At 40.9% G+C, this 13,362-nt stretch overlaps 1 protein-coding gene across 1 annotated transcript; it reads right to left on the bottom strand.

Moving 5' to 3' along the window:
* Nucleotides 1-10,738: 10,738 nt before the first annotated feature.
* Nucleotides 10,739-12,205, bottom strand: LOC118226848. Its single transcript, XM_035416839.1, has 2 exons — nt 12,139-12,205; nt 10,739-11,983 (listed from the first exon to the last, which is right to left on the bottom strand). The coding sequence occupies exon 2, from the start codon at nt 11,966-11,968 to the stop codon at nt 10,739-10,741; it is 1,230 nt and encodes a 409-aa protein (XP_035272730.1). The 5' UTR covers nt 11,969-11,983; nt 12,139-12,205.
* Between the last annotated feature and the right edge of the window lie 1,157 nt (nt 12,206-13,362).

The following is a 13,362-nucleotide window of genomic DNA, read 5'->3' as shown; positions in this document are numbered from 1 at the left end:
TAAAATGTTCGAGAATAAAGCTGAGCTGGGTGTTAAATTAGCAATCAGAACAAGAAGAATAAAACAAAAACAAAGGAGATTTCATCAAAAAAGGGCATCAAGGCTGAAGGAACATATGAGGAAGCGTAATAAAATAATAACAGCGATAATCCATACTGCCGTATTGTTTTATTTAGTTTTCTCCGGCTTGACATTGACTTCACACAGAAATCAGACTCTGCTCTGCTCCAGCTTACCCCGGCTTTATTCCGATCGTTATAATATATTGATGAACGTGATGGCAATGTAAATAATGGTAACGTTAAGGCCAGTTCAGATCAATGATTCGCAACGAGACGAAGCGGTTTTAGAATGTTGCAGAGAAAATTGCAGCGGTGTGAACTGGTTAGTTGCAGAACGTCTGAAGCCGTTGCCTGGGGTCTCAAAAGACCCACCTTGTCAAATCGCCAAGTGCAGTTTTATAACGTTTACAATCAGATGTCTTGAAATTTTGCAAGTTGCATCCAGTCTCGTTGCGAATCATTGATAGCTTATTATTGATTTAGTTAGCTACATTGCAACGTTGCAGCAAGGTAGCATTACATTCGAGAGACGGTTTGCGAGGTCGGTACCGGTCGGTAGCGTTAGCTAGCGTTTTTTCTAATTGTTAGTTGACATTAGATTGTGTTAATTACATTACCTAGCTAGCTAACACAATGTTACCTGATGATATAAGAGACGAATACGGTGTGCAACGTTGTCTAAACTAGTGATGTTGCCTTTCTTGACATGGTCCGGTAGCTAGCGTTAGCTGTGCAAATAGCTATGTCATCAAATGTAATACGAAATCTACATCAACAAATAATATGACCTCTCATATTACACAAAAACTTTTTAGGGTTCCATAACCCCCCCCCCCCCCCCCCCCCCCCGCCCCCCGCCCCCCTTCTCCGTTATTGTAACGCTAGCAGACACCGGAAAAAACAGTATGCTGCTCACACACAAGTGAGTTGAAGAGCGAGCCAGTTGAGCTACCCTCTCTGGCGGACCAACCACTGATGGGTGATGGAAAACGCGTCACTAACTATGCGCTGCTTGTGATTTTTTCCCAGGAATGTCGCCACAGACAACCAGTTCTTTAATCATAAATTATTATAATAATAATAATATAAATTAATATAATAATAGGCTCAATCACCATTGTGTTACCTAATTCGGCAATAGATAGTGACTTAACAGACATTTATTTTAATTAAAATCTTCGAGATTATAACTTTAATGCTTAGTTTACCTAAAAGCTATATAGTATCTAATACTATCAACACGGGCCTTGAATACCCCCAGTGTTTCTGCCTCCACTACATGTCCAGGCAAGCTATTCCACACATTGATCACTCTCTGTGTGAAAAAATATTTCCTAATGTCTGTGTGAAATTTACCCTTTGCCAGTTTCCATTTATGCCCCCTTGTTCTGCTAACCGAACTCAACTTTAATAATTTCCTGTAGTTCACTTTGTTAATCCCTTTAATAAATTTAAAAGTCTCAATCAAATCTCCCCTAAGTCTCATTTTACTAAGCTTGAAGTCCAAGCATCTCAAGCCTTTCCTCATAACACTTATCTTTTATAACAGGAATCAATCTGGTTGCCCGTTGTAGGATATGTAGTGTTTAGATTTTGGCCTTAGAGAGGGAATCAGTGAATAAGAATGTGGCCTGGCCTCCCCGTCACAAGCATCAAAGCAAATGTGATTGGGGAAATATAAAATCCACTGACACCCTAATCAAGGCAGACAATCTATGGGTCTCACCCCCTCTGAAGAGACAAACCAGATGACACAGGACACCATATCGGGGGTCGGAGACCCTACATGCCTACCATTTCCCTTTCCCATGTCCTCTTTAAGTTTGAATGCAATCTTTAGGTAGGCCAGTCCTTGCCATAAATTAGTATGACCCCCCTTCCCTTCTCTCCTAAACCTTAACCCGGCATCACCCAAACAGGGCAAACATCCTCAAGCCACGCTGGGTAAGGTATTTAAGATTGCCACAGGAAAAAGTGTTGTGTTGCGTTTGGTTTTGGAGCCTGGAAGAAGAAGAGTGTGGTGTGGGGATGGCTGGTTTAAGCAGCCACACCTGTCCTGGGTCAAGCTAATTAGACCTGGCTAGTTATCTAATTGGTTAGGAATTGGATAATTGGCCAGGCTGATTGGACCCAGGAACAGGGGTGGCTGCACCTGTGCGTAGTGAGGCAATCAGTGCGCACAGGTTAAATCTGCCATCCCCACCCACACAAAAGAGCCTCGGTCATGACTGGTTTACATCTGCTCATTTGGCTGTACCATCTTGCCACCCTTGTAAATAAATCTGGACTGCTGGAACATCATCTCCCTGTGTCTCTGTGCTGGAGGGCCACTAGGAAAGTCACTTTGGTGGCCTGTGGCAGGCGTGTTTGCCACAAAGAGTTTTCCTCTTTTTATTTTGGTGGTGGTTCCTTGGTTGTGTGTTTTTAGCTGGTTTCCTTGTGGCGCGTATACTGGAAGTGGGTGATACTAACGGCAAGGTCTGGCTGATCCGTTTCTCTGTAATCCATCTCTCTCTCTCTATTTTCTGGTATTTCTAGGATAGTTGTTTAATGTTTTGCTGTATGTCTCTTGTGTAATTTAGAAGTAGTGTGCCTGCATTCAATAAAGAATGTATGTTTTCTATTCATTAATTGACTGCTTCTTATTGAATTCAATTATTTAATCTGAAAACCTGATATACAGCTTGTTTTGACTTGTTGGTCGATTCCCTCAGTGCACTGTAGACTGATCTATCAATGAATTTGGCGATTTAATTGATAATTCTCATTTTAAATAATAATTATTAAATTAAATCACATAACCTACATGTTAAATATATTTTAAGTGAGGGGTTCTAGCATGCAATATCACTTGGTTCAGTATTCAGAGTGCTGAAAATTTTAACAAGGACATTGTCGGTTGGAACCGCGGGATTCAGAAAAGAAACATATTCTTAACCCCTTGGCGCACAAGCCAAATCTTGCCAATCCTTGCCCATTTAGGGGGTACCCTATTTAAAGGAGTACCATGGTGATTTTCACACTTTCTCGGTTTTATGTGCTATTTGCACAAGAGGCATTGAAGAAACACAATGAGCAAAGTATTAAATATGTCCGTTCTGTATTTTTGGAGAAATATGCGTTTTAAATTCATCGTCCTATTTTCAACCGGTTGAGAAAGTTGTCATTTTGCTACGTCACTAATGCAGTAACTACTCCCATTTCCACGCCCCGTAAAGAAATCGGACAGCACACACCGTCCTGCTGTTCAGACAATGCAAATATTTGACTAACGTTAGGTTCACTTAAATTAGAGTGCCTTTAGATTATTTCTGGTTATATTCATTTAGCTAGCTAGCTAACGTTAGCTAGCTAGGAGGTTTGCTTTCATAGGACAATGTTATCGATAACGTTAGCTTGCTAGTTTGCTTTTATGAGGACGTTATAGTTGTGCTTTTATCTTAACTTGGCTAGCTAGATATCAAAAATTATAATTGGATATAAGTCAACGTCCTTACCTTAGCTATCTACCGATACTTGATATACTAGCCCTACTAAGCTAGCTAGCTTGTGAAAATTCAGTCTCCCAAAGAGAGCGCGTATCATGGGGGTAGCTATAGAAACGGGGCACGGTCTGTCAATCATAGCTAACTGACAGTTCTCATTACCACGCCCAGACGGTTCGGGTGAATTTTTATCGTGGGGAATTTAGGCTTAGAAAAATACGTTTTAAAGTGCATTGAAATGACTAAAGAATTAAAAAATGATGCACATTTGTTTTGTTGTTGCCTGAAGACAACTGGGAAGTGTCACGTTCAACCACCATGGTACTCCTTTAAAGCTTTATAACTCCATATGTGAACACCACAGAGACTTGAGAAATGGCTTAAATGAAGCAAGACATTTGTACAATTTACAATACTAATGCAGATTAGTTTATATTCATAATTTTGGAAGAAATAAAGTGCCACAAATGCAATTGTTTTGACAAAAAAAGTTTGCAATGAAATACTGAGAGATTGCATATATACAGCAGGTTAAACTATACGTGTTCTAGATCAAAAGCTTCTTGACCACAAGTTCATAAAATCTAAGGGTGGATATGTAGAACTACTATAGATGTATGAAGCAAAAACTAAGCAGTGTACCCAGCATCTCCAAATCTATCCAAAATGTCTAAATTATGCATTGCTGTAAATCACAACATATTCACGTATTTCACTACAAATCAACTGTTTTGACTCAAGAAAATCACTGTTGCATCATTTTAAAGTGGGAATTACGAGCTTTCAGTCAATACAGTTGTCTAAAATATCTAGGGGTCCAGAAACATATCCAAAATCTCTCCAAAATTTGAATAAAATGCTTTTTGTTAATTATAAAGCATATAAATGAGCCCCTTATGAAGGTTTAAGATGAAACATTGCTATCAGATTAAAAAATAATGCAAAAATATTGTCAAACAATGCGGTACAGTACCTAAATGTGCAATAATTAACTCTTGTATGTATTTCTATACTCTGTGCTCTCGTATGTTTTCTTGTATGGAGATGGGACAACATGAAAACAATTTTCAACCGTCCACCATGTTTTTGCAATGTTCCAACTCTTACGTCATCACTGTTGCATGCTTCACAAACACTACAGCCCTAACTAACGCTTACACTACAGTGTGAAATATCCACATTATATAATACCACGAACCTATTTAAAAACTCTCAATTTCAAAAATGATGTATATAACTGAAGTATTTTGTGAAGTAATACTTACATAGCAATGAATTAAATCTTATCTATGTTCGGTAGACGGAGACAGAGACAGTAAATAAATGATACTGTTCTATTCGCTTCTGTTTTGCTCCAGATAACAATGTCATCTAGGTATAGCTTATCTATGCTTAGACGTCCTCAATAATAATAGTATTTTCCAAGAATTTACGAAAAATCGTTGACAACGTTTTGTTAGCAGCGTCTTTGTTTTACTGCTACCACAGAGAATGCGTAATTGAATGCGATGATAAGAACATTTTCGGAATGTCTGAGTTTAGTAATATTGGCATGCTGGCGTGCCGACCACTAGGGGCTTTGCGCTAAGAGGTTAATTAATCCTTGCTTGTCCGACACCGTCTTTGGACCTTTTCCAGCGCCTCTATATCTTTCTTGTAGTACGGTCCCCAGAACTACACACAATACTATTAAGTGTGGTCTGACAAGGGTATTGTATAGGGTGAGTATGATCTCCTTAGATTTATACTCAATACTCATGGCTATGTATCCCAGCATCCTGTTGGGTTTTTTTTTTTTTTTACTGCTACAGCACATTGACCAGACCCTGATAGGCTTTGATCAACTATAGCCGCGTTTCCACCAAAATTACCCGGAACTTTTAGTCCCAGGAACTACTTTTCAAGGAACTAAAAGGTTCCTTCAGCCCATGGTTGTCTGCGTTTCCACCGCGGTCTAAAGTCCCGCGAAGATTAGGCAAATTAGCCCACTGACGTATGAAAAAGCGACGTTGTCGTCGGTCCATCTGTCCTATGATTTCTTCTGTAACCCCATACTACCACCGAAGTAGCCTACATTATTTTCTAATAACTGAGACAGCCCGGAGGGGTTTATTCCACTTATATACAACGGATTACCAACAATGACTATATATGGTTACTTTTGTATTTATTGATTTTTATCGATTTAATCACCTGAAATTGAAATATTCTTCCGCAGCCGTTTGGGCATATTTTACCGTTGTCAAGCAAAACTGTCGTTGGTAGTTGAACTTGGACCGTTGTTATGCAGCAAATAGGATATAACAGGCTAATAGTCAGATTGTAACTGTTTTATATATCCTCTCAAACACATTCATTATGTTTTTATGCGAACATTCACTTTCATGTCTTGACATCCGAGGTGACAGAATGCATTCACATTCCACAAATAACTGGCAACAACAGCAGAAAACATGCACACGTTGTAAACAATTTGCTGTTGAATTGATTACTTTCTCATCGTCATTTCCATATAGGCTAATCGCAAAATGACAAGAATAGAACGAAAACTCGGACTTGCGTGAAAATTTTAATTAGCAGTGGTACAGCCACCATTTGCTTTCCTTCAAAGTTTCTGCTAGCCGAGCAGCGAAGTGTGCCCTCCAGATGCGAACCATGCACCATAAATTAGTCCATAGTCTTCCTGGTCTTTTTGTGGAATTGAAGAATGGCAGAGTAAAATTACGGCAGTCTGAAAAAGCTAAAGGTACGATTACTAGAATTAACCTGTTATTTTACCCTGACAAAAAGTGCGGAAGGTGATTTCCAGTTTGCTTTTACTGTATCACCAATGTGAATTACGCAGAACTACCGCATACCTCACATAACTGTATCAAACGTTTTGAGTCAATTACAACGGGCTAACAAAGAAAATACGGAAGAAAATATTCAGCAACCGAATTAATCCGTTTGAATGTTTTGGTAGCCTACGTAATATGCTGTCCCAGCACGAATGCTTAGCATTTTATAAAACGAATACTAAAGCAAGAAAAGAACAGAAGAGCACACGTTATAATTCCAAGACGTTGGCAGGCTATAACCAAAACTAGACTACTGCGCCGCATAACATACAAGTTTGATTTGAAGTTATGATGAAAATAAATTGGTTTGCGGCTGCATATTTTCAAACATGGCGGTTGAAAATAAATACAAAAAAATGCTGCGAGTGCTCGACCAATCAGAAATGTTCAGCGCTGCAAGCTCCACCCAAAAGGTTCCTGTACTTTCGGAAAGTACTACCCCCGAGCAGGAACTTTTTGGGGGGTAAATAAAGCCCCAGGAACTAAATTTAGACCCTAGTTCCTGTGGTGGAAGCGCACTGAGTTCCTCAAAAGGTTCCTAGTTCCGGGGTAAAGTTCCTGCGGTGGAAACGCGGCTTATTACTCCCAAGTCTTTTTCTACATGTGCACAAAGTAATCCTGCCCTATGTTTTTATTCCCCACATGTAGAAGGTTACATTTAGTTATATTGAATTTAATTTACCAGGTTTCTTCCCACTTCTGGATTCTGTTTAAATCTTCTTGGATTACTTTAGTAGATTCCAAATTGTTGGCTAAACCTCCCAGTTTTGTATCATCTGCAAATTTAACTAGTGTACTTTCATTGTTAGTGTCAAGGTCATTTATGTAAATGAGGAAGAGCAGTGGACCCAGCACCGATCCCTGTGGAACTCCACTTCCCACAATAGATAAGATCAGATAAGATCCCTCCTACTACTACCCTTTTGTGTTCTATCTCGTAACCAGTTCCGAACCCACTCTGAAATGCCTCCTGTAATTCCTACTGTCCTCATTTTGATAATGAGTTTGTCATGTGGTACCTTATCAAATGCTTTTTGGAAATCCAAGTATATAATATCATAAGCCCTGCTCCCATCCATACATTTGGTAGCTTCCTCAAAGAATGTCAAAAGGTTTGTCAGGCATGACCTTCCCTTGCAAAAACCATGTTGGCTATCCCTTAGGATGTTATTATTTTCAAATAATAATTCTAGTTTGTCTCTAATGATAGATTCAAGTATTTTACATGTGATGCAACTTAAACTGACAGGCCTGTAGTTTCCTGGATCAGTACGGTCCCCTTTCTTACAGTACTGCGCAAAAGTCTTAGGCACCTGTAAAAAAAATTCTGTACAGCTAAGATGCTTTCCAAAATAACGAAAGGTTATAAATATCGAAAAAATAATATAAAGAGCAGTAAATAGTTAAAAACAAAATAAAATCAATGTTTGGTATGACCACCCTTCACCTTAAAACTACATCAATTCTCTTAGGTACACTGTCCGGCAGTTTTATAAGAAAATCAGCTGGTAGGTTGTTCCAAGCATTTTGGAGAACTTGCCACAGTTCTTCTGCAGATTTTGGCTGTTTCGCTTGCTTCTGGCTTTCCAGGTAATCCCAGAGACCCTTGATCAAGTTTTTATCTGAAAAGTAGTCTATTACTTAAAATATTACTTTATCTAACAAAATATAAAAATGTATCTGTAAAATTTCATTTTTTGGAAAATTCATGTTTGGAAATCTCAAATTTGCTCTTTTCTACTGACACACTAATGCAGAAAACAAAAAATAAACACCTAAGACCAAATATATACTATATATTATATTTAAAAATCTAGGGTGCCTAATACTTTTGCACAGTACTGTATATATTGGTATTATGTCAGGACGTAGCCTGACAGCTGTGCCGGATTCGCTGGGGGATTGATTATTGGAGTCTGGGTGCACATGCAGATCGGGGGGCCGATTCGCCAGTCGCGGGAGTTGGGGGCGTGGCGCAGCTGTTTCGTGTTTGCCCTAACGAGCTTGCAGGGTTAAGGAGGCAGGTGAGAGGGAGAACGCGAGAGACGTCAGGGTTGAATATTGGGTTCCTCAGATGAGGATTTTTAGCTTTAGTTAGTTTGGTTTTGTTGTGATTGTTTGTTTTTTTGTTAATGCTATTTCTGTTTTTTTGTTTGAGCTGTCTCCCGTTCTGGCGGTGGCTGGCAGTCCCGGACGTGAGTGACGCTGCACTGGAGCCACGGGGAGCGAGTTGCACCTGGACTGAGTTGGAAAACGTGGGATTCTGGGAGGAGCGGCGGGGTGCAGAGCCAGACTATTATTATTTTGTCTGTGGTGTGTGTGTGGGAGTGTGAGGTGCGAGTGTGTGTGAGACCCCGCCTGTGTTAGTGACTCCCCTGTTAGACGGCAAGGTGAGGTCTCCCCCCCTCCGGAGGCGGGGCTGAGGCACACGGGAGCCAGAGTGTGTACACTTTGTATGCTGAGTGTGGGCACGTGTGAGGGGTAACCACAGTGGCTTAGGAGTGTGTGGTGTGTGAGGGGCGTGTACGCTCCTACCTGAGTTGGGGATCCGTGGAAGGGAAGGGGAGGCCCGGAGTTGGTGAGTAACAAAAGAAGCCGGGGGGAAGTAGGAAGGGCGGGGTTGGTGCAAGATTGTGGCGTGCTCTGTTTTTATGAATTAAAAACAAATAAGTCTGCCTTTTACCTGCCTTGTCCTGATCTCCTTGAGGTGGATGGGTTCCTGTACAGAAAAAGCATTGTTAGGTGGCAGAAGTCAGCTGGGGTTGCTCCTGACCCTGACAATTACAATACCGTTTCCAGTCATTCGGCATTTCTCCAGTTTCTAAAGACTGTCTAAAAATACTTATATACCCAAGGGTACATCCCATCAGGGCCTGCTGCTTTATTTTTACTTACATTACTGTTTGAAATATCCTCATTATAAAATACCACTAACCAATTTAAAGACACTCAACTTCAAAAATAACGTACATAAATGAAATATTTTGAGCAGTAATACAACATAGTGTAAGGAAAAAAGGACGTCTCTCGAACGTGATGAAAAAGTACAAAGTTTATTTCCAATACCGGCAGTGACAAAGCGCACGAATGACACCTTGGATTCAGCAGAGTCAGAATGAACCACGAACCTTTCCAGAGGCTGCTTCTTATTTGTTTTCGAAGCTTTGATCAGTAGTGTTGAATATACATACCAAGACGGATGTAGTCAGTCCTTGTAACACCTATCAATTAGGCCATAGTGTATTGGCCGTCCTGTTGTGATTGAATTAGCACGTCTGTTGACTTGAATGGTTCCCAATCTCTCACTCCCGGTCGCTATTCTACCATTGTACCAACTGTATTGTGATAATGATAAGATCAAGGGAATGTGTGGCCAGCAGACATATTGGCATCAGAGACAGACTTCTTACAGTCCCCCGTTTGATGCTTATTTGCAATAAAGCATCACATGCACATAGTCTTCATCAGTGGCGGTGCTGTCCTGCCTTAGGTTGCTCTCCTATCACGCGGAGAACCTTACCCGTCATTGGAGCAACACCTCATTCCACTGGTCCTACTCTGAGCGCTGCCTGCTATTGCCTCTGCTTTCCCTGTGGATGTTATCACCACCACAACCTGGGTGCCATGCTGATAAATAATAAACTATAACAAATAGTCAGCGGCCGAGATATTTGAGACTGGGTACTACCCAAGCCAAGGGGACTGCTTTACAATGTCATTTGAAAATATAAGTCTTTGTCGGTTTAGGACAGAACACATACAACAAATCATAACACTTTGAATCAAAATCAGTATTAAACAGATGCATACGGCGGCTTTAAATGTCAATTCCCACAATGTACTTGAGTAGGCTAGGTCTACATCTCCATCATGCATTTGACTGATGAGAGTACCATCCTTACCCTGGAGCCCCTGTTGTATTTTTATGATATGACTGTCTTTTCTTTGCATTAGAGTCATTAACATGTTGTCCAACGTGGGTAGTTCAAAATCAAATTCTGGGATTTCTTCTACAAATCCTAACTCATCCTCCGGCCTAGTAGACAAAATGTGACGTGTGGTATTTACATATGGAAAATGGTAGGGCCCAATGGACCAAGCTGTAGGGGGAGTCATGCAAAATGAAGTAGTATTTATCTGGCATCCTGTAAGACTATCATTGATGGACAGGTAAAAATGTGTATGTGTTGTAGTTATGCAAACATCTTTATCCTTGATGATTACTCTGGTGAAGTTATTATGTACATGTGTCAGACTTACATCGCACACTTTACTGTTGGTTTCTGCCATTCCACACAAGGGTTGTTTATCTATAGCATCACAATCACAAAAATATCCATAAGGGGTTTTCTCACAGCACTGTGTGTCTACAGCCCTCCATTTTTAGTTGGGTTATAAAATTTGGAATGTCTTTTCTCTCCTTTAGCACATTTCCTTGTAAACTGCCAATACTCTCAAGCTTTACAATTCTGTCCATTACCTGCTCAGGTTGGAAGACAGGGATAGAAACCGTTACTAGCATGGCATACATTTGTCTCATGAAACAGCCAAACTGTGGGAGAGAGTTTCCAGCAGAACATGCCCATGTTTTGTCCTGTAAATTGTTAAACACAGTCTCATTCCACCATCGTATGATTTGTATGGGGGGAATCTTATTGCTTGGTTTTGATGGTTTTCCTCCCTTTGGAGAGAAGGGCAAATTGGTACCCTCCATGAGAGGGCCATAATCGAATGGGCTGTAAAATCCAGCCGGGATAGGATGGGAGGTGATCCTCGCCATTTGGATTAGTTTACTATATGGAATCGGCAGTTTGCATTTGTCAAGGTTAGTCATGAAGTCTTTGAAATTGTCCGAGGATGTGTTGAAACATTTGTTTAGTCCAAACCATTTCATAACAACCTCCTCTGTGAAGAGAGTTATTGGCACTCTGCCAGCCTGGATCTCCTGGAGTATGTGTGAAATCTCTTGATATTTAACTGAGGAAAACTGGGCACAATACACTTCTTTGTGAATGGTTTTAAATGCTTTCCTGGCCCTGTCAGCAAGGATTGACAGTGCAGATGCAATGGTGTGTATATTTCCTACTGTGTCCTGTTCCTCCTTTAGGCCCTCTTGTAAGAAAGCGTCAGTTTGTAGGACCTGAGTGGCAATCAACTCCTTCAGTTTTAGTTCATTCCTTTTCATTTGTAGGGTATCCATCCAATTTGAAATACCTAACCCGGTTCCCGTAGCTCCTAGAACACCATCCAGGAACCCGAGCAGTTTTCGTCTGGTAGGTGTGGGGGTTGGGCTGTCGCTCTGGAAGTTGGCAGCCACCATGTCATGGTATTTCAGGAATGCTGTTGTCATGAGGTCCTTGTACATCTGGGTCACGCTCTCCCCCTTGCAGTGCTCGTCCAGATCTGGAGACCATGCTGTCAAGTTCACCAGGACTGGAATATGGACCCATTGGACATTGTTGATCAGGGCGCCCTGGTGTGGTCTTGCAATTATCCCAGACAGAGGTGCTGGCCGCTGCTCTGGGCACTCTTGTGTCATCGCCATCACCGGTAGTATTACTGTCAAGAGGGTCTCCCACATATTTATGCTGGATTTCTGAAATAAAGAGAAGAGAAAAAAAAAATAGTTATAACCCCCCCCCCCCCCTTTTTTTTTTTTTTTTTTTTTTTTTAAATATAATAATACCTGCCATTACATTTTATTGTATTTCTTTAATTGGTCTACATGGTACCACTTTAGTGTGGTCCTACCCCTTTTTGTCTTGCAGCAGATCTTGTAAATTGATTCCCCACATTTATCCATCACAGTGCATGGTCCTCTCCAGTTGGCTGACTATGGACCTTCGTGATGATAGTTTTTTATCATGACTTCGTCTCCCAACTCAAATTTCTGTTCTTTCACATTTTTGTCGTAATACATTTTGTTGTATTTTTGGCATAATCCAATTTGTTGTGCAGCTTGGTGATAAATAGTGGGGAGGGATGAGCACAGATTTTTTAGAAATATTTCTGTATTCCACCCCTCTGCTAGGGGTCCTGGCATTTCTAACCACAAATGTTCTGGCATCCGCATTTTTCTTCCCATCATCAATTCATATGGACTGTAGCCAGTGGTTTTATGACTAACACCTCTCAAGGACATTAAAATGCTCGGAAGGTTTTGTGCCCAATTTGGACCATTGTCCAGTACCATCTTTTTCAATGACATCTTCAATGTTCTATGGTGCGTTCAACTCCCCCAGATGCTTGTGGGTGATGTGCAATGTGCAGGTGATGTTTTATCCCTAGGAGTTTGGCTAGATCTGAGTGTATTTGTCCTGTGAAGTGGGTGCCTCTATCACTTTCCAAGCTAAGAGGTAATCCCCATCTGCAATATACCTGTTCCCATAATACCCGTGCTGTGGCCAGAGCTGTATCTGCCTTAATTGGAAAAGCTTCAATCCATTTGGTGAATGTGTCCACAATCATTAGTATGTATTTGTAACCTCCTTTAGCAGGGGGGAATGGACCTATGTAGTCTATCTGGAGGTTTGTCCAAGGACCTTCAGCTAAACATGTGGGTCTTAAGCGTCCTTTCTTTTTGATGTGTGAGGGATTCATTTGGGCACAAACTAAACAGTTCAAACAGTATGTATTTACATCTTTGTCCATATCTGGCCACCGAAACATGCCTTTCAGGCGATCTTGAACTCAGCCCCTAGATGCCCCCCTTGATTGTGGATGTGATATAGAATATCTGAACGCAATCCTGATGGTGGAACCCATGCCACACTATCTGCCGTTTTGTACAGTAGAATACCGTCCTGTACTATCAGATGTACATTCCATTTGGAAAATGGACCTTCTGTTATGAGCTTACTCTCTTGTTTTAATCTGATTATTTGGCGTAGGTCTGGATCATTCTGTTGTGCACTTCGTACATCTATTGGTTCCATACTGGTTACTGCTGAGACAGGCTCTGTGTGTGGAGCTTCT

This window comes from Anguilla anguilla, chromosome 1, assembly GCF_013347855.1.
Source record: "Anguilla anguilla isolate fAngAng1 chromosome 1, fAngAng1.pri, whole genome shotgun sequence".
Lineage (NCBI taxonomy): Eukaryota > Metazoa > Chordata > Actinopteri > Anguilliformes > Anguillidae > Anguilla > Anguilla anguilla.
The sequence above is the reverse complement of the archived record's forward strand: the minus strand, read 5'-3'. Positions and strand labels throughout refer to the sequence as shown.